We start from the raw sequence: 19,797 nt of genomic DNA, 5'->3' as shown, positions 1-19,797 counted from the left end.
GAATGAACTTAGTTACGTTTATGTATGATTATGATTATGTTATGTTCAAGATTATGCAAGAGTGAATCCATGCAAGTTTATGTTTAAGAATAAGAGCATTAGATGCTACATGATAAGTACAAGGCATGGATTAGAGCAAGTAAAGAACATAATACCGATGACGATCTTAGGTTTCCCCTAATCGTCCGGTTTAGAGTCGTGTCATGATTATGTTATGTTTAGGCCTCGATACATAGAGTGTATTCTTGGCACCGCGGTTCTAGGTTCTCCTCGACCGCCATGACACATATAGGAAGTGAAGCCTATAACAAGTAAGATATGATTATGAAGGCTCTAGTATGCACTACCGTCTAAGTATGCAAGTCCCCACACACGTATAATCAACCGTCAGGTTGTAATGTAGACACGTGGTGACCGTAGGTTTCCCCTTGAGGTTGCCTATAGCCTAGGGTTTAGGGGAACTCACTGAGAAATTATGTCTCATCCCAATCCTTATTTGTTTCAGATAAGCAGGATGTTTATGCATGTTCGGAGCCGGATGGATATTACTTCAAGGGTTCGTTCGTAAAGCTGCAGGACGATATGGACATCAAGGATGTATTTTTATGTATGGATGAGTTGTATTGTATTATGATTTATACGAACGTGACTTGATGTAAATATTATTCATTCGTAAATGTTTTATGTTGTATAATTTAATGTATCCAGTACTAATATTAACGCACGTGCCAGACTTTCTAGATACGTCTGGTATGGGTGTTACAATTATCTAATGCTCTTATTCTTAAACATAAACTTGCATGGATTCACTCTTGCATAATCTTGAACATAACATAATCATAATCATACATAAACGTAACTAAGTTCATTCATTATGTTAGCGTTGAATGTAACAGCCCGATTTTTCGCTAGATTTATTTTATTATTTATTTATGTGTGTTGTGTGTGCTATTATGTGATTATTTGCATCTGTGTGTATTTTTGGTTGGGAATTGTAGAATTCGGTGTAGAAGGGTATTTTAGTCATTTTGGACTTAGGGGCATTTTGGTCATTTTGAGAGTAGGGGTAATTTTGTAATTTTGGATGAGAATTATTTTAGTGCTTAGTAAGAGTATTATTTTACCAAGTTACTAGAGAGAGTGTAGTAATCATTTTATTTACCGGTAAGTGACCGTTAGTGTTGTAATTTACCATTAAGTGAGTAGTGACATTTTGGGTGTTAGAATAGAAATGGGTTAGGCCCATTAAGGTTTGAGAGATAAGCCCAATTGAATAGAGCACATATATAAACTCTAGTTGTTGGTGAAAATTAGGTTTCACAACATTTCACATTTCATTTCATTTGGGAAGAGAAGAGATAGAAGCTTGAGAGTAGAACAAGATCAAGGGCTAGAGCTAGAGGAGGGGATTCATCATCTAGGAGCTAAATTGAGGCTTGAATTAAAGATTCTTGGTGTTGGAGGTAAGGGGGTTAGTTTTTGATCATAATTTCATCATTTTTCATTTATACCCATTTTTATGAAATTGATAAATTGAATCTAATTGCTCTAAATTCGTGCATGATTGTTGTTATGATTGAGAACATGATTTGTATGACAATTGCATGTTATTATGTGAATTAGCATGTTGAAATGTGCATTTGTGGGTATATTGTGTTCTTGAGCAATTTTGATGAAAAATGAGGTTGTGATGTTGAATTGTGCATGAATTTGTGTTCATTAGTTGTTGTTGATGATTGTTGAACTGTTGAAATCGAATTTGTGTAACTGGAATCGTCGTTTATGGATTTGTGAGGAGATTTGTGGTTGTGTTGGTGTTTTGAGAAAATGGTATGATTTTGGTGAAATGAGCTATTTTGTTGTTTCTAATGCTTGAATCATGTTTGTTTAAGTGTATTGAACCTATTTTGACCCATAAACACTTTCTGGAAGTTGATTTGGGAGTTGGGGGTTTGAAAATTGGGATTTTGGGCAAAAATGGTGTAAAAATCCGTAACTACTGAAGAAATTCGCTAGAACTGCGCTAATAGCGAAAGTGTCTGGAGTTGTTGCGCTAATAGCTCAAACTACGCTAATAGCGAAATTGCCCAGAAACCGCTTTTCTATTTCGCGTTCTTGCGTCTTTTTCCCTCGTTTCTGTTTTGATCTGGTCTTTGGTGTAAACATGAAAGTTGTACATAATTTTGTTAGCTTTCCAATGGCTTTGGTTTGACTTGAAAATGTTTTTTGGTTTTTAAGTTTTGAGGAAAATACTCCAAGGAGGTCTTAGAGAAAATTTTACGAAAAATCCGCATAACTATTTCTAAGTCGACCCAAACCTTATGGATTGTTTCCACACTTCAAACTTGGGTTTTATGAGTTCAATTAAGGTGTTTAATACTATCTAATCTATGAGGTGATGGATCTAACTTGTTTTGCTTTGAAAATGGAAAATTTTGTAAAGAGTGGAAAAGTGAGACGAACTTTGAATTTTTCTTGAATTCGTCGTTTTTGGCCGATGAAATGCTTATGTATCCTCTACTGCACCTATAAGTGACTTGTGAGAATACATGGCATAGGAAATTGAGCTTGTAGAGTTGGTTTTGGTTCATAACTTCTATTATTTTTAAATGGTGACTTTTGGAGACGAACTTAGTAGAAATGAACCTTGATGAACTAAAGTCTTATGAATCTTTTGTGAATGGTCACATATGACTAAATGGTTGTATTTGAATGATTGTGGAAGGATGAGAATGATGTTTATCATAAATTGTTGTGTTATTCCATTTTACTTGGTTTATGTGATGTAAATGGAAATGAATTGTAAATCGATGTTGATGTATGTTGATAATTAAGATGAGGATGATGTTGTTGGTTGTTGATGAATATGATGATGATTTATGTTGATGATGTTGATGTATGTTGATGACTCTTATTTGATTGTGATTGTTGAATGTGTGGACACGTATACTTGATAATGCAGTTGTTGTTGAGGTATTCAATGTAATTGGAGGTGTACTTTTACATTGTCGTTGTTATGTTGAAGTTGTGCATTATTGGGTCGTTGTTGTATGTCCATGCATCATGATCATGTTGAGTCATATGTTGAAATGTAAAAGGAGGTGTACTTTTACATAGTTGTTGTAAGAGGAGGTGTACTCTTATGTAAGAGGAGGTGTACTCTTACATAGATGTTCAGTTGGCATCTAATGACTGTTGTTGATTTGGTACCACATGCATATATGTGTCGAGTATAGGCGCATTGCATATTGAAATGTTATCTTGTTGTTGCATGTGAATGATGATTGTTGATGGTAAGTGTGTTTGATGAATACATACTTGTGACTTGATGAATTGTGCATTGATGAAATCTTGAAATGTTGTGATCTAGGTGGATTGGTGTATATGTACATTGGTGGACCTTGTTGATGGTTGTAAATAATTGAACTATGTTCTAATTGCATGTCTTACTCGTTTGTGCTTATACACTTGGTGAATATACTTGATGATAATTAATTTGATGATAATGATGAGATTGTGTCGATGTCTTGATTAGAGATTGAATATGTCTGATATGCTATGATAGCTTGAGGTACAAGTAATGGGGGATATTAATCATGTGATGCTAGTATTCTAGGAGGGATGGTTATGTATGTGTGATATGTATGAATCCTTGAATGCTATGTTTTCGTATGGATTATGATTAATGTAATACTTACCCCCAGTGGTTTCGACCGCCTACATGTCTGTATGGATGGGTAGACGTTGTGCAGGACTAGACGCTTGGTGAGTTTGCTTGTTGGATGTTTGGACGACGGGAGCTTTCTCCGTTGTCGTGTTAGTGTCGTAGTATCTAGGCTCTGATTAGGCTTAGTGTCTATTTGTTGTTTTGGATTCTGTTGCTATGTTGTTGCTATTGTCCACTTGTCGGACTTGGAATATTTTCACATGAGGATATATTTTGACCATGGCATGTATATGTTGAAGTTTATGAATTGTATTCCGCTGTGACCGTTGAAATATTATATATATGCATGACATTAGTTGGTTTTATTTAGAGACGTAGCATCTATTTCTAGAATATTTCTGATGTATTCGCGCGTTTTACCGCTTAATAGATATAGGGTGTTACATTGAACAAACAGTTATCTTGGTTCATTTTACGGAGAGCCCCGGGTGGAGTAACCCCGAGATCAATCCCATACATGACCGATGTACGTACATTGGACTCCCTCGGTGTCGTGTGGGTCCCTTGCGGCTTGAACCGTTCCCCTTAGGTCGAGAACCTCCCGTATCCCCCTGACGTGGATAACAAGAGACACGAGCACCGCCATGCGGTTATAATCTTAGTCTTGCATTTTCGGTGACATGCGGGTCTTTTACGGCTTGAATCGTTCTCAAAATGAGAACCCCTTGTATCCCCCTAATGTGGATAACAAGAGACATGCCACCTACTTATACTTATCATGTTCTTGTCATAAATTTAGGATAAACCTAATCATGCATACATGTTTACCTCGGAACCTTGATCGATCCAATTAATGGTAAAGTCTTACTTGTTCATGCTTGTAGATACTTAATCATGGTGGAGAGATTTAACTAATCAAACCACGACTTAACATGCTTGCTAAACACACTTAAACATATGCGAAGAGTTTATACTTCGCGTCTTAGCATTCTAGGAATCTTGCTAACTTGCTAGTTCTCGACAACTATGTCGAGGCTCTAGTTTTTCCCTTACTTATGGATAACTTGCTACCCGTTTCATGACATGATTTCTCTCGTATGCCATGCCTTACTAACATGCTTAATACTTGCTTCACATCATAAGAATCATGCTTTCTTTGATCATCATTTAGGACCTTGGTTTGAGGAGTTTACATTTATAAAAGACTGCACAAAAGATCCGGAACGGAAATCACCGAATCTGCCTGAAACGAGCAAGCAGCACCAGATGGCACTACTTACTCGCCTAGGCGAGTGAACTTATTGGGGAGGCGAGCTACTGCTCGCCATGGCGAGTAGGAGGCGAGCAGAACCCCCTGTTCGACCTTCTAGCTCACCTAGCGAGCTATTTACTCGCCGTGGCGAGTTAGGACAGTCCAGCACCCCTAAAAATGGCATTTTTGACCCAAAAACCTCAAACCAAGTGTCCCTAAACATATTGGTACATATTTGATCATAAGAAACTTGTAAAACATTCATGTGGCAAGTATTAGCACACTTAGTAAGCATTGCATGAAAAGGGGCAACTAAACTAATACATAAACCCTAGAATTTCATATTATTCATAATATACATACATGGCATAATCATAATCCCAAAGGGTGGGAATTCTATCTATGGAACTCACCTAATCATAATCTTGAAGCAACTCCAAGCTCCAAGCTCAAACATGCCCAAAACCTTAGTTTTGTCTACTTGCTTCTTTGATTCAACGTCAATGACCCGTGCGCTAGCTTACGAAGTTTTCTTTTAAAAGAAAAATCAACGAGCAAGCATTGGTATGATTAAGCAAAATATAGCATGCGAAGGTACAAGGTTAGATGTTCAAGAAAGATGTGTTCGAGTTGCTTGGAAACAAGTTCAAGTATGATGTGAATGGTAAATGCAACCAGCAGGAACGTAAAGTTTACCCCCAAGATAAGTATTGTGAGCATAAGATAAGTTATCATGCGTTTTGTATTTTCAAGACAAGTGTAGGATTGTGACGTTGGTTGCAACAGGGGAAAATCTTGAAAACAGTTCAAGAAGTTAGTATTCAAGTGGTAAGCAGAAATGTGAAGTCTCAATTGCTCTAATGGATTAGAGTAATGGTTTAAGCCAACCGATGGGAATCAGAGTAGCGCCATGGAAGCTAAATGTTAATCATGGAACATGTAATTTTAGTATGAAAGAATCTTTGTAAAGAACATTCGGTTGGTAACACAAGTTTAACAGGAAGCATCATAAGACATGCAAGGAGTTCTCAATGTGATAAGTAAGGATGAATTCTTATTCAATCAGTGTTGGCTAAGGTAAAAGTTTTAAGTATGTGCCGTCACCTAAGTAAGATAAAAAGGACAAGAATTGCCATATATGAATTGGTCAGGATGCTCGAAAGATGATAATGGGAAGTATGTAAGGTTCAGAAGGTTACCTTTCGAGACTCAAGTAAAGAATTAAAGCAACAAGAATGATGACCGGGTTCCGAAAAAGGTGTTAACGCTCAAACGATAACTGAATGAGAGGATGTGGAGATTCAAGTTTAGTGTTCCGAAGAAGCGGAACAAGTTTATGGCAAAAGGACCAAAGATTTCTTACGGATATGTAAGCCTTATTGCGAGTATGTATATCGGTTAAAAAGGGAAGAATCTATCTTTGAAGTTAAGTATGTTATCATGAGAGAGAAGCAACTTTTGAGTGATGTGTTATAAGATTCATGCCCTTGTATGCAATACTTGTTGAGTGAAAACGATACTTGTCAAAACATGTTAAGTCATGATTTTATAACTTTTAAAGCTAAGATTTGTATTATGGAGCTTGGGAACGATGCTTATTTCTAAACTCATGGAATTATACATTTTCGAAACTGATGAAATATGTCGTAAGTAAACTCACTTAAAACGTATAAACTTCAGGACCAACTTGTCGTGGACAAGTTTGGGGCGAGTTGTAAAATCTTTTTCAAAAACATAGAAACTCGTCCGATGGTTCTGTAGTACCATTACAGATTCAGTTTTGGAGTTGATAAAATCTTTTTAGTCTTATGAAATAAGTTTTTTTACCATAAAAATTAATTAAATTGAAATATTTATAAATTTATGATTTAAATTCCCAAAATGTTTTAACAAAATACATGGTGTAAATAATTTTTTTAATATCCATTCCTTATTTTTTATTTTTTTCATTTATGTCTATAGAATTACAATATTACATACCATAACTAATTAATTCTCTTTCTTTCTTTGTGCAAAAGAACACAACATTTGCTCAATTCATACAATTTCACGTTTAATATGCGTTAACTCTAATATAAAATATTGTACAAAAATTCATTCTATGGTACTTTTAATTTACAAAATATACTACGTCGGCACATCTTCGATCCATTATTTATGCATCTAATTTTTTTTATCTTTCGTTATTGGTGTTTTTATTTTTGGATTTTCCGTAAAGGCTAAAATTTAAATAGTAACTAACCAACATTGATGATCATCAAGATTTTTATGTCACTTACTAAATTTGAATGATCAATTCAGTGAGCTAAAGGGATACAAACGACATATTGATTAGAGACATTTAATATTATTTACAGCTTTATGACTGACTTATTGCAACTTCTAAATGCTAAAAACTATTTAATTAAAGTTAACAAAGCATTAAATCTTACTTATAAAAAGATAAAAAAAAAAACGGTTTTTTACATGCAAAGGGGGAAAAATATGGCGCAAATTCTCATATTTGTTTATTCTTTGATCATCTTTCTTTCTCTTTTTCTAGTTGAAACAAAGAGAAGTATGCCAATTTTAAAACTATTTTTGAATTTTCTAATTTATCTTATACACAATATATTGTATCCCTTTAAGTAACATTTATTTTTCTTATTTACAATGCAGCTAACATTCCATGCTTTTCCGATGATGATTGTCCAAAGACGTCCCCTCCTCTAGTTTTGAAGTGCGATGATAATTTTTGTCGGTACTTTAGGGAGAAAAATTTAATTTAAAAATAAGTATGCTTCCTCAAAGCGTATAATAATGTTAGTAACCGAAAAAAAGCGTATAATAATATTTGTACTTACTTTAGAATTTAATTTATGTCTCTTCTACCTTTGAATTTTATGATAAGATCAAAAGTGTAGTCTTATAACATGCAAGTATTATTATCTTTGTTTGCTCATTGAAGATAACACAAACAACAACACCAGTACATAATTATAACAGTAAATTACACTCCCCTCCCCTCAAACTTTGAATAAGAGGGAAGGCTCAAAGATGCTATTAGAGTAATGATATTTTGACATCTATTTGATGACAACTTTGTTGACAACCTTGTTTTTCTCACTTCTTATTGGTCAAAAACAATGGAGAAAGAAAAAGGAAGAGAGAGGATAACAACATCATGTGAGTATGAGAGAGAAAGTTGTTCAAAAGTTGTCAAAAAGTGGTTGTCAAAATATCATTTATCTTATAATTATGTAGTGGTGTTGTTGTTTAAAATAGGGAAGTAGAGTGTAATTATAAGAGTATATCATAATAGGCTCAAAGATGTTTGAATTACACTCTGTTTCCCTATTATGTTCAAATATACACTTCCCTCCCCTCTTATTCAAAACACATTAGAAAATATTTCACTCCCCTCCCTTGAGGAAGCTTGAATTACCCTTCCCTCCCCTCTTATGTTAAAATATACGCTTTACTCCCTCAATAAATTTTTTCATTTCTAATAATCTAGCGACAAAAAAAAGGGTTAATTAAGTAAATGGTCCCTGTAAATATTTTGAATTTTTTTAGTCCCTTTAAAATAAAATCACACTTTTTAGTCCGTATAAAATTTTCCATCAGCATTTTTAGTCCATGTCAAAAATTTTCATCAACATTTTTGGTCCCTAAAAAGCTTAAGAAAAATATCACAGGGACTAAAAAGTATGATTTTATTTTGTAGGGACTAAAAACAAAACTGTGAATATTTATAGGGACTAAAAACTTAATTAACCCAAAAAAAATCATACACATTTCAAAGAAAAATAGTATTGCGGGTCCATTTTAATATAATCAAAATTTGAATATATATTTTTCGCTATTTTTTATTCACAATTTCATTAATATATAATTTTAAACCCTATTATAAAATATGAAACAACCCCAAATAAAATTAAAATATGTGAAAATATATGAAACAACCCCAAATATAATTTCAATAACTGATATATTTGGTCAATAACATAGACGAATTACATGATTTATTTAATAAACTTGGAAAAATAATTTTTTTTCTTATATTCGACACCGTAGGGATTAATGTTTTCAAAACTTAAATGCATAGCTCAATTGATTAGGGCATTGCAATATGTAGAGATCGAGGTTCAACCCTGTATTCCCCACTTATTCACCTTAAGAGGTGAAATACTAGCTAATATGTTACTTGACGGAAAAAAAAGAATATAAATGGATACATTTTCAAAACGGGGAATATTAATTGGACATTTCTATAAACAACTATAGAAATTGAGATATCCAACCAAAGCGAGGAGGGTAAAAATGATAGCAAGAATGAAACAGGAAAAGTCCTAATGTTGTTTTTAAATTTTTTAGTTCCTAAAATACCCAATCAAAACCCCTAACATTCCTACAAAATAAGACTATTGAGATTAAGACTAAAATTGCTGAGAAGACGTCACGTAATAAAATAAAAGCAATTTTGACCCCTTTCGTCCCCTACAAAATCCAAAGACTATTGATTTATGTCTCTTTATTTTGTCGTAATGTTAATACTATAGGTTAAGAGTATTAGGATTGTTTACCTTTTTTTTACACGATACCCATTTTTAAAATGTGTCAAATTACTATAGACTAAGACTATAGAGCACATTTTTAAAGTGTGTCAAGTTTAACTATGTGCTAGAAGTTATTTACAAATTCGGGGAACTTCATCACTGGATTACTCAAAGAAAAATATTTTTTAAAATGTGATTTTCTTGATTCAAGCATCGGTCACAATCCAAGATATGTTTGGTAGAGTATTTTAAATGCTAAATAAGTTCTTCGAAGCCTCTAAAAATGTGTTCTTCAAAGAGGTTTTAAATGGAGTAGGTTTAAATGTGTGTTTGGTCCCTACACTTTTACCCAATTTTGGTATTGGTCCCTGCGCTTTTTTTGTTTGGCATTGGTCCCTGCTGTTTGTAAAACTTTTGGTTTTAGTCCTTCCGTTAAGTCTCAATTAAAAAAAAAACCAAAAACTAACGGTGTGCCACGTGGACCAATCATAACACGCCACGTGGCACACTAAAAGACAAAATTTTATAATTAGTTTTTTTAATATTATTATCTTATTAGATATTTAAAATAAAAAACAAAAATAAGATGAGAAAAGAAAGGAGAAACCCACTTCATATAACCGATTGTACCAGCAGAACTGAACTTTGAATCAAAACCCCTCTTTTTCACCAAGTCTGTTGCCAAGACACACGAAGAGAACGGAGAATGGTTTTTTTTTTTTTATTATTTTATTAGATATTCATGAAGCAGCAAAAGCAGAGGAACTGGAACGGTGGCTTGCCTTCTCTTTCCAGTGTTTTCTTCTTTCTTTCTTTTCTCATCTTATTTTTGTTTTTTATTTTAAATATCTAATAAAATAATAATATTAAAAAAACTAATTATAAAATTTTGTCTTTTGGTGTGCCATGTGGCGTGTTATTATTGGTCCACGTGGCACACCGTTAGTTTTTGGTTTTTTTTTTAACTGAGACTTAACGGAAGGACTAAAACCAAAAATTTTACAAACTGCAGGGACCAATGCCAAACAAAAAAAAACGCAGGGACCAATACCAAAATTGGGTAAAAGTGTAGGGACCAAACACACATTTAAACCAATGGAGTATTCGGACAAGAGTTAACATTATACTCGCTCCGTTTCAAAATGAATGTCGCTTTAGCCAAAAAAAATTGTTTCAAAATGAATGTCACTTTCAGTTTCCAATGCAATAATAACTTTTTCCTTTCAATTGGTACACTCCAATTAATACTCTGCACACTACTTCCAAAGTATTACTTTCAAAACTAACCAATAGTTATTAAGGATAATTTGGTAAAATAACCATTCTCTTTCTTTTAATCATTGCATTTCTTAATATGTGTGTAAACACCTAAAACGACACTCATTTTGAAACGGAGGGAGTACATAGATTCAAAGTGGATTGGTGTTGCAGAAGCCTGCCAAATCAAGCAAATACCACAATCCAAAATCTTAAAGTTGTTGATTTATTAATGCCTAATGAAATGCATTGGAATGTGGACATGTTCAGCGTTCACAAACAAAGAGAAATGTCTAGGGTTGGAAATAATGCTATCCCTCCGTATCATGTTAGGCGTCTTTTTTAAGTTTTACATGGGTATTATAAAAATGATTAGTTGTGTTAATTTTAATGTTGAAATGTATTTCATTTACTATAACTATTAATTATAATTAGAAGAGTAATGAGTGAAATGCAATAAATAAGAGTATAGTAGTGTAAAAGAAAAATGAATGTTGTATTTATTTATTTTTTTTGACAAAATGAATGTTGTATTAGTATCGTAAAAGAGACAAATAATTTGAGATAAATCAAAATAGTAAAGAGGATATTTATTTTGAGTCGGAGGGAGTATTGAAACAATTCATGAGGTTGCAATAGAAGAATGATCAAAATGTCTAAGAACATAGCCCTCTAGTACAAGTAAACAACACAGGTATGGTGTGGTCAACCATCTCCAGGAGTCTACAAATGCAACGTGGATGTCTCATTTTCAAGTACTATTAATAGGTGGGTGTTGGAATGTGTATTTGCGATGATCATGGAAGACTTTTACTTTCTAGAATGAAATGACTCTCGCCTATTAATATCTATTACAGGTAATCCTCCGTCAGGTTTTTAAGTCAAGTAGATAATTGTCCACTTAAAATTCTTGTATCAACCAGTGTTTTTTATAGTAGTGATTCTTGTGGTAGATACGGGTGAAGCAGTTGGGTTGTCGAAGACCCTTGGGTGGGTTTGAGACATGCAGCTTCTCGACGACAAGAAATCATGTGTTTTAGCTTACGATACTATTATTAATGATTACAGATGCATCCTATCCACATATATGTGAATCCTTATGTCAAGTTCATTAAGAGACAAATCAATGAGGATGACCATAATCTTGTTAGAGTGTCTCCATCTTTAACCAATTTTCATATTTTTTTGGCACACATATCAAACAATTATTATGAATGAAATGAATTAAGTTTTTTACCGTAAAAATTAATTAAATTGAAATATTTATAAATTTATGATTTAAATTCCCAAAATGTTTAACAAAATACATGGTCTAAATAATTTTTTAATCCATTCCTTTTTTTTTTTTCATTTATGTCTATAGAATGACAATATTACATACCATAACTAATTAATTCTCTTTCTTTCTTTGTACAAAAGAACACAACATTTGCTCAATTCTTACAATTTTCACATTTAATATGCGTTTACTCTGATATAAAATATTGTACAAAACTTCATTCCATGGTACTTTTAATCCATAAAATATATTACGTCGGTACATCTTCGATCCATTATTTATACATCTAACTTTTTTTTATCATTCGTTATTGGTGTTTTTATTTTTGGATTTTCCATATCTATGAAAGGCTAAAATTTAAATAATAAATAATGACATTGATGATTATCAATATTTTTATGTGAGAAACTTCCTAAATTTAAATGATCAATTCAGTGAGCTAAAGGGATACACACGACATATTGATTAGTGACATTTAATATTATTTACAGCTTTATATGGCGCTTCTTGCAACTTCTAAATGGTAACAACTATTTAGTTAAAGTTAACAAAGCATTAAATCTTACTTATAAAGAGATAAAAAAAATGGTCTATTACATGCAAAGGAGGAAAAATATAGCTCAAATTCTCATGTTTGTTTATTCTTTGATCATCTTTCTTTCTCTGTTTCTAGTTGAAACAAAGAGAAGTATGCCATTTTTTAAACTATTTTTGAATTTTCTAATTTATCTTATACACAATATTTTATCCCCTTTAAATAACATTTATCTTTCTTATTTACAATGCAGCTAACATTCCTTGCTTTTCTGATGAACATTGTCCAAAGACGTCCCCTCCTCTATTTTTGAAGTGCGAAGCTAATTTTTGTCGATACTTTAGGGAGAAAAATTTAATTTAAAAATAAGTATGCTTCCTCAAAGCGTATAATAATGTTTGTACTTTTATAATTTACTTTAGAATTTGATTTATATCTCTTATGCCATTGAATTTTATGACAAGCTCAAAAGTGTATTATTATAACATGCAAGTATTATTATCTTCGTTTGCTCATTGAAGATATCACAAACAACGACACCACTACATAATTATAATAAGCTCCTTTAATAAATAAATGAATAAAATATATTATTATAAATATTAGTAATTTATTCTCCTTTTACATTTAGTATATCAAAGCTTATAGAAAATAGCTAAACTTAAACTTTTATGTCGTAAGTTGTTATAAATAATTATAATCATACTTATTTCTAATATGAATAACATTGCTAACAAAGTGTGCCAACCCTAATTCTACTCACTTTTGGCGCCTTGCTGTTCCTATTTTTTTGGAAATGCTATGCCGTGATTTTTTTTCTTTCGGTGGCGTAGTTATTGCTATCACAATTCACAAGACAATGATACAACTTCTACTCCCTCCGGTCCTATTTATAAGAGAAAGTTAGGTCAACAAAAATGAATGTATTTGGACTGAATTTTTAACTAGATACATCAACTTTTGTTGACCCAAATTTCTCTTATAAATAGGACCGGAGGGAGTATTATCTATGCCTTTCTGATTAGTTTCAAAACATTGATTGAATGGCGGTTATTGTATTCCACCATCCCTCAAATATTGGTTTCCCAAAACGTTATTCAATACCTCCCATTTTCCCAATGTTTTATGGTTTCATATCAAAGGATTTTGCCTTCTATATATTCAAGCTTTCAAGTATGGAGTCCACGTTCCCTTTCCAGTGATGACTCACCACCACAACTTTCAGGCAATGCTTTCCTATCATATGCTAATTGGTGAATATTCATACTATTAATTTTTTATTTTCTGTTTATGTTATTTTTTGTTCATGTCAAACCAAAATGTTCTGAAGTGTTTCTATTTTTGTAATTGCATTTTGTCGCCATCTTTTTGGTTTTAAACCATTTCATGTTTTTTTCAACGCCTTTGATCCCCAACCCAACTACTGATATGGAGAGGAGGATCAACGAGCTTCGTCTGAAATATCGGACATACATGGTTGAGATGGATGTGAAATACGTGGGTGGTCTACCTAATATAATAGTGCACTCTAACTTTCATTACTGTTATGTGTTTATTTTTTAAATTGTTAATGACGACTTTGTTTACTCAGGGATCTGTAATGCTGCCAATGATGTTTTCACATGACTTTGGGGACCAGATACATCAGTATGCAACCCTTATTGATCCAAAAAACAATCGTTTTGAGGTATTGGTGGAAAGAAATAACCAAGGAATTTATCTGACTAAGGGTTGGCATGCTATTCGTGATTTCTACAAGGTCCAATTTGGTTTGTGGATTACCATTGTCTTTAAGGGAAACAACATGTTCAGCATTAGAGTGAAAAATAGGTTTGGTAAGAGGATTCAGTATCCAACCTTGGAACTACCAATGGATTTTAGGGTTCATCGTATTGTTGTGTCAGTCACCCCTAACTGGGTTGTCCCGCGCCCATTTGTGCATGATGTGTTTAATTTTCAGCTAACTTATGAAAAGATTCCGCGTCTTCATGATGTTACTGTTGGATATTTGGTAAATTCATAACTTTTTTGATCTTATATTTCACTTAACATGATAAATTTTGCTATAATTACTGATATGATTTTTTGACATTGCAGGAACTTGCTGAATTCATATTTGCTCATATGGCTTTGGACGCCAGAATACCATTCAAATTCCAACGGAGGCAATCCCCTATTACGGTTTGTTTTGGTATGACAATTAACAAAAGTCAAGGTCAATCACTAAAACATGTTGGAATCTACTTGCCACAATCAGTTTTCTCTCACTGCCAATTATATGTTGCAATTTCCAGAGTCACATCAAGGAAGGGTTTGAAAATTCTCATAACTGATAGTAACGGCGACTGCACTGACAACACAAACTATGTTGTTTACAAAGAAGTATTCCAAAATGTATAAGCACTTATTTAAACAACACTGTGACATTTTGACAATAACTCATATTAGACATTGTTTCTGTATTGTTAATGACAGTTTTTTTTTGGACTAACACGTCACTTTTCTTTATTCAATAACATCAAAAAATTTATGTTTCTGTTTTTTTTTTCAATTGTTTTCTTTATTCATACCATATATGCCCCGTGCGGTAGCACGGGAAGGAGATCTAGTACACTTTAACGAGCGTAACAATACACATATGATCTATATATCTAATCTATAATCCATAATCTATATTATATATAAAGAAAGTAGCCTGTATTGGGGGGGGGGTGTACCTGTAGACACTCCGACGCTCAAGTAAGTAGGGGTTTGAGAGTGAAAGAGATTCTACCTTACTTTAATTCTCCCATCATGCTCATCCCAAATTCATCCTGCATTTACTTAGAAAATTCCTTGCAAAGAGATGCATTAGTAAAACCAAATATTATATCATCAACATAAATCTACACAACAAGAATGTTTTTCTCAAGAGTTCTTCTGAAGAGTGTTGTGTCAACCTGACCTCTTTTAAAATCATTTTCAATTAAGAAATTACTTAGTCAATCATACCAAGCTCTAGCAGCTTGTTTAAGACCATATAGTGATTTCTTAAGCTTATAAACATGGTGAGGATACTTCAGATCCTCAAAACCTGGAGGTCGCTTAACATACACTTCTTCAAATATTACTCTATTGAGAAATGCACTCTTAACATCCATTTGATATAATATTATGCCATGATTTACTGCATAGGATAGAAGTAACTTGATTGCTTCCAATCTTGCAACTGGAGCAAATGTTTCAGTATAATCAATGCCTTCTTGTTGACTGTATCCTTAAGCAATAAGTCTGGCTTTGTTTGTGATTACTTTCCCTTGTTCATTGAGCTTGTTTCTGAATACCCATTTTGTTCCAATAATATTCTTGTGCTGAGGCTTGGGTACCAGATCCCACACATCATTTCTTTGAAATTGATTGAGTTCTTCTTGCATAGCTAGTATCCATCCATCATCTGATAGTGCTTCATCAACTGTAGCAGGCTCTATCACTGATAACAATCCAATCATAGACTCATCTTGTCTGAAATATGATCTTGTTCTTCTGGGACTTTCTTTGTTTCCAATGATTAGATCCTCAGGATGTGAAGACTTGTACTTGAATTTATTCTTGGATTGATTAGCTTGCTGAGAACCATCTTGAGCTTCATCAGAAGCATCTTCAATTTGAGCTTCTGGAGTGGGTTTAGCTTCTGGACTACCTTCAGACTCTTGAGTCTGATCAGGTTCTGAATTATCTTCAGGCACCTGTATATCTGCAAAACTTTCACCTTGCTCTCGAGTTTCATTTCCAGGCTCTTTGTCATCAAATTTGATGTGCATTGATTCTTCAATACAGAGTGTCTGAATTATACACTCTGTATGCCTTTGACCTTCCTAAAAAGATTCCTCTTTGGGCCTTGGCATCAAATTTCTTTAGGTAGACATTGTTATTTAGAATGTAACAGGTACATCCAAATTGATGAAAGTAAGAGATATTGGGTCTTCTTCCCTCAAAGAGTTCATATGTTGTTTTCTCCAAGATAGGTCTGATGATTCTATTTTGGATATAACATGCTGTATTCACTGCTTCTGCCCAGAAATGTTTAGCAAAATTGTTTTCATGAATCATGGTTCTAGCCATTTCTTGTAAAGTTCTATTGCTTCTCTCTACAACCCCATTTTGTTGTGGAGTTCTAGGAGAAGAGAATTCATGGATAATTCCATGTTTTTAACAAAAAGTTTCAAATGGCTCATTTTCAAACTCTCCATCATGATGACTTCTGACTTTTAAAAATTTCATTTCTTTTTCAGACTGTATTTGAGTGCAGAAGCTACTGAATACATCATAAGCATTATCCTTACTTCTCAGGAATTTAACCCAAGTCCATCTGCTATAATCATCAGCAATGACTAATCCATATTTACTTCCATATAGGGATGCAGTGTTAACTGGAAGTGTAGACAATGTCTTTTGTTTTAAAAGATGATTTAATAATCTTCCATTTCTGGTATGCACCACAAAGTGCATCTGAATGATAATCAATGTTAGGTAAGCCTCTGACCAGTTGTAACTTACTAAGCTTAGAGATTAATATGCAGTTAGTATGTCCCAAACTTCTATGCTTCTATGCCATATCTATTTCTTATCATTCATCGCATTGGTTCTATGTTCAAAGTGTGTAAGAAGCTCTTTAAGACACTCAATAAATTCTTATTTGGGAATTTTAGAATATACCTCATTTTCATATTCAGAGTCTAAATCAGGTTCAGCTTCTGAAGTCACAGTAGCCACTAACCCCATAGCTACATTTACTTCATCTCTAGCTTCTTTCTTATCAGATCGAGATTCATTGTCTAAATCTTCCCAGGTTGCCATTAAACTTGTCTTAATCTGCTTCCTGAACTTGCTTGAGTTGAAATTCGGTTTCTTGGACTTATCCTTTGATTTCTCCTTCTGAAGATCAGGGCAATCAACAATGAAGTGTCCAACCTTCTTACAGTTGAAGCAACCCTTCTGATCTTCTTTCTTGGAGTATTTGTAACTACCTCTTCTGCTCAAGAAAATCTTGTTCTTGTTAGCCAGATACTGAAGCTTATTGGAAAGCATAGCCATCTTCTCAGCATGATCTTCATCAGAATCTCCATTAGGGGATTCATCTTCAGATTCAATGACTTTTAGAGCTTTAGATGACTTTCCTTTAGATGGCAGAGAAATAGATTTTGTCTTCTTAGCAGACTCATGCTCATTGAGACTCATTTCATGAACCTTGAGAGAACTCACAAGATCTTCAACACTTAAAGTGTTTAAATCTTTAGCTTTGATAGGGCCAAACCGCAAGTGCACGGCCTATCGAAGTAATAGTAGTAAGAAGAGTATCGTTCCGCTAGGGAGTTGTTCAATTCAATTAACCTTTAAAGAATGATTAGAGGAGAAGAAAGTTTAGTAAAAGGATGTTTATTTGCTGACGGTAAATAACAATAATGATAAAGAGCCTTGGGATCATTGGTTCATCATAATAACGAATCTTTTCACAAGCAAGCCTTAAACTTATAATTATGCGTTAATCTTAATTTCTAAGGACAAGTTTCTCTTTAGCATATCACAGCTTCTCTCAAAGTCAATGAGTGTATCCTTCCAACAACCACACCTATTCTCATGGGTGATTGCCTTTGGAACCCTTGAAGATCGAAACTTTATGTGTCCCAAGGTTTGCTAGACTAATCTCATGTTTCGCAACCCTTGTCTAAATTCACTTGTTCGAATATCAAAGCTCCGCGTTCGCTTTATGAATTGATATTTGAGATGATGAATTAACCATTATCAAACCCTCCGCGTTCGCTTCCACAGTTTGATAATAATTAATTCATGTTAAAGCGGTGAATTTAGATTAGGAATTAAGGTAACATATAATTAGGGTTTAAGGCTTGGCTTGATCCGGATTACGTCATTAGACTTATCCAACAATCCCAAGACAAAGAAGTCTACTCACTCATGTTCATCGTAGACATGGGGAAGAAGAGAGAAAATGGTAAAGTAAATTGCAAAGAAGAAAGTAAATAAAATAAAAGATTGTATTGAAATAATTCTTAAAATATTCAAAGGAAAGGTGAATGTTTATGGTGCAGAGCTACTCTATTTATAGCTTTACAATCGACTTAGAAACTAAGCAACTAAAAGGGCAAAACAGTAAAGCTGCAACAGGGTAACTTGGGCTTGAAGAAAAGCAGCAAAAGTGGCTTCTGGAGGTGGCACGGCCGTGCCACATGTTGGCACGGGCCGTGCCAAGCTTCTGACTTGGTGGGAATATATTTTTGTCCCGTATCTTCATATTTTCGCACTGTATTTGCTCCAGTCCTCTTTCTTTTGCTCCAAGACACCTTCCACCATATATTCGTTCCTAAAATATAATAAAAAACAATTTGATGTAAAATATTCAAAAAGGAAATAAATTGCAATAAAATAAAATCAAATCTTTAATAAAACTAAACTAAATAATGCAACAAAATAAACTAATTAATGACTCATCAAACTCCCCCACACTTGAATCTTTGCTTGTCCTCAAGCAAAAGGCAATAGACATAGCAGCAACAAAATATTAATCATGACAGTACTATTAAGAACACATGTCTCAAAAGAAAGGTTTTGCTTCAAGTACACTAATCAAAATTTCAAACATCCCTCGTGAACCTATTCAACCCAACATCAAGTCTCAAGTGTGTGTGTGTGTGCAATCCAACCTTTTTCTTGCTCCTGTATAAGACAGATATTATGAGGAACAGGTTCTATCCTTAGTGCTAAAGTAACCGAGAAAAGTCCTTTCTTCATTTCATATAAGAGTGATGGGAATTTAAGTTAAAATTAAATTAGATTAGATTAACATTTAAGCTCAAAGGGGGCTGTAGTTGCTTAGGGGCTATCTATCTTCATAGGAAGTCTTCTCGGATGTAATTGTCCTTTCCCCCTAGATTCAAAATCACCCTAAGCAGTGCTGCAAAATTTTATTTCATCTCCGCGTAGGAAGTCTTTTTGGATGTAATTGTCCTTTCCCCTAGCATTGATGAGTTTGTTTCACTATAAGTTCAAATTAGGGAGTCGCCACCACAATTAGGAAGTTAGGGATTGTCCTTTCCCCCACATGTTGGTGCCATTCTCCCGCCCCATTATAACTTTAACAATTTAAGAATATAACAATTAAGAACATTGATTTTTCCCACACAAACTTATATTACTTTTACTCTGAAGACTTAAAAGGGTCTAAGTTAACACTAAAGATAGAACATGCTCCTTAAAATACCTATTCATACACTT

The 19,797-nt window shown here is 33.6% G+C and overlaps 1 protein-coding gene and 3 long non-coding RNA genes across 4 annotated transcripts; all 4 read left to right on the top strand.

Annotated features, from left to right (window-relative positions):
• Window positions 1–906: 906 nt before the first annotated feature.
• LOC146906041 (uncharacterized) lies at window positions 907–4,032 on the top strand. The gene is made up of 2 exons (XR_015018949.1): window positions 907–1,463; window positions 3,742–4,032. It is a non-coding gene; the product is annotated as an uncharacterized LOC146906041 (long non-coding RNA).
• A 7,326-nt stretch (window positions 4,033–11,358) lies between these two features.
• On the top strand, window positions 11,359–11,959 carry LOC146906040 (uncharacterized). Its single transcript, XR_015019267.1, has 2 exons — window positions 11,359–11,571; window positions 11,668–11,959. It is a non-coding gene; the product is annotated as an uncharacterized LOC146906040 (long non-coding RNA).
• A 304-nt stretch (window positions 11,960–12,263) lies between these two features.
• On the top strand, window positions 12,264–13,043 carry LOC146906039 (uncharacterized). The gene is made up of 2 exons (XR_015019266.1): window positions 12,264–12,681; window positions 12,782–13,043. It is a non-coding gene; the product is annotated as an uncharacterized LOC146906039 (long non-coding RNA).
• Window positions 13,044–13,538: 495 nt separating this feature from the next.
• On the top strand, window positions 13,539–14,959 carry LOC146906038 (uncharacterized). Its single transcript, XM_085726973.1, has 3 exons — window positions 13,539–14,025; window positions 14,120–14,539; window positions 14,626–14,959. Exons 1-3 carry the CDS (start codon window positions 13,915–13,917, stop codon window positions 14,926–14,928), a joined length of 834 nt encoding a protein of 277 aa, XP_085583099.1. The 5' UTR covers window positions 13,539–13,914; the 3' UTR covers window positions 14,929–14,959.
• The last annotated feature ends 4,838 nt before the right edge of the window (window positions 14,960–19,797 follow it).

The sequence above is a fragment of the Medicago sativa genome, chromosome 7 (genome assembly GCF_051527215.1).
Source record: "Medicago sativa cultivar Bolivia chromosome 7, Bolivia_mono, whole genome shotgun sequence".
NCBI classification, from domain to species: Eukaryota; Viridiplantae; Streptophyta; class Magnoliopsida; order Fabales; family Fabaceae; genus Medicago; species Medicago sativa.
The sequence above is the reverse complement of the archived record's forward strand: the minus strand, read 5'-3'. Positions and strand labels throughout refer to the sequence as shown.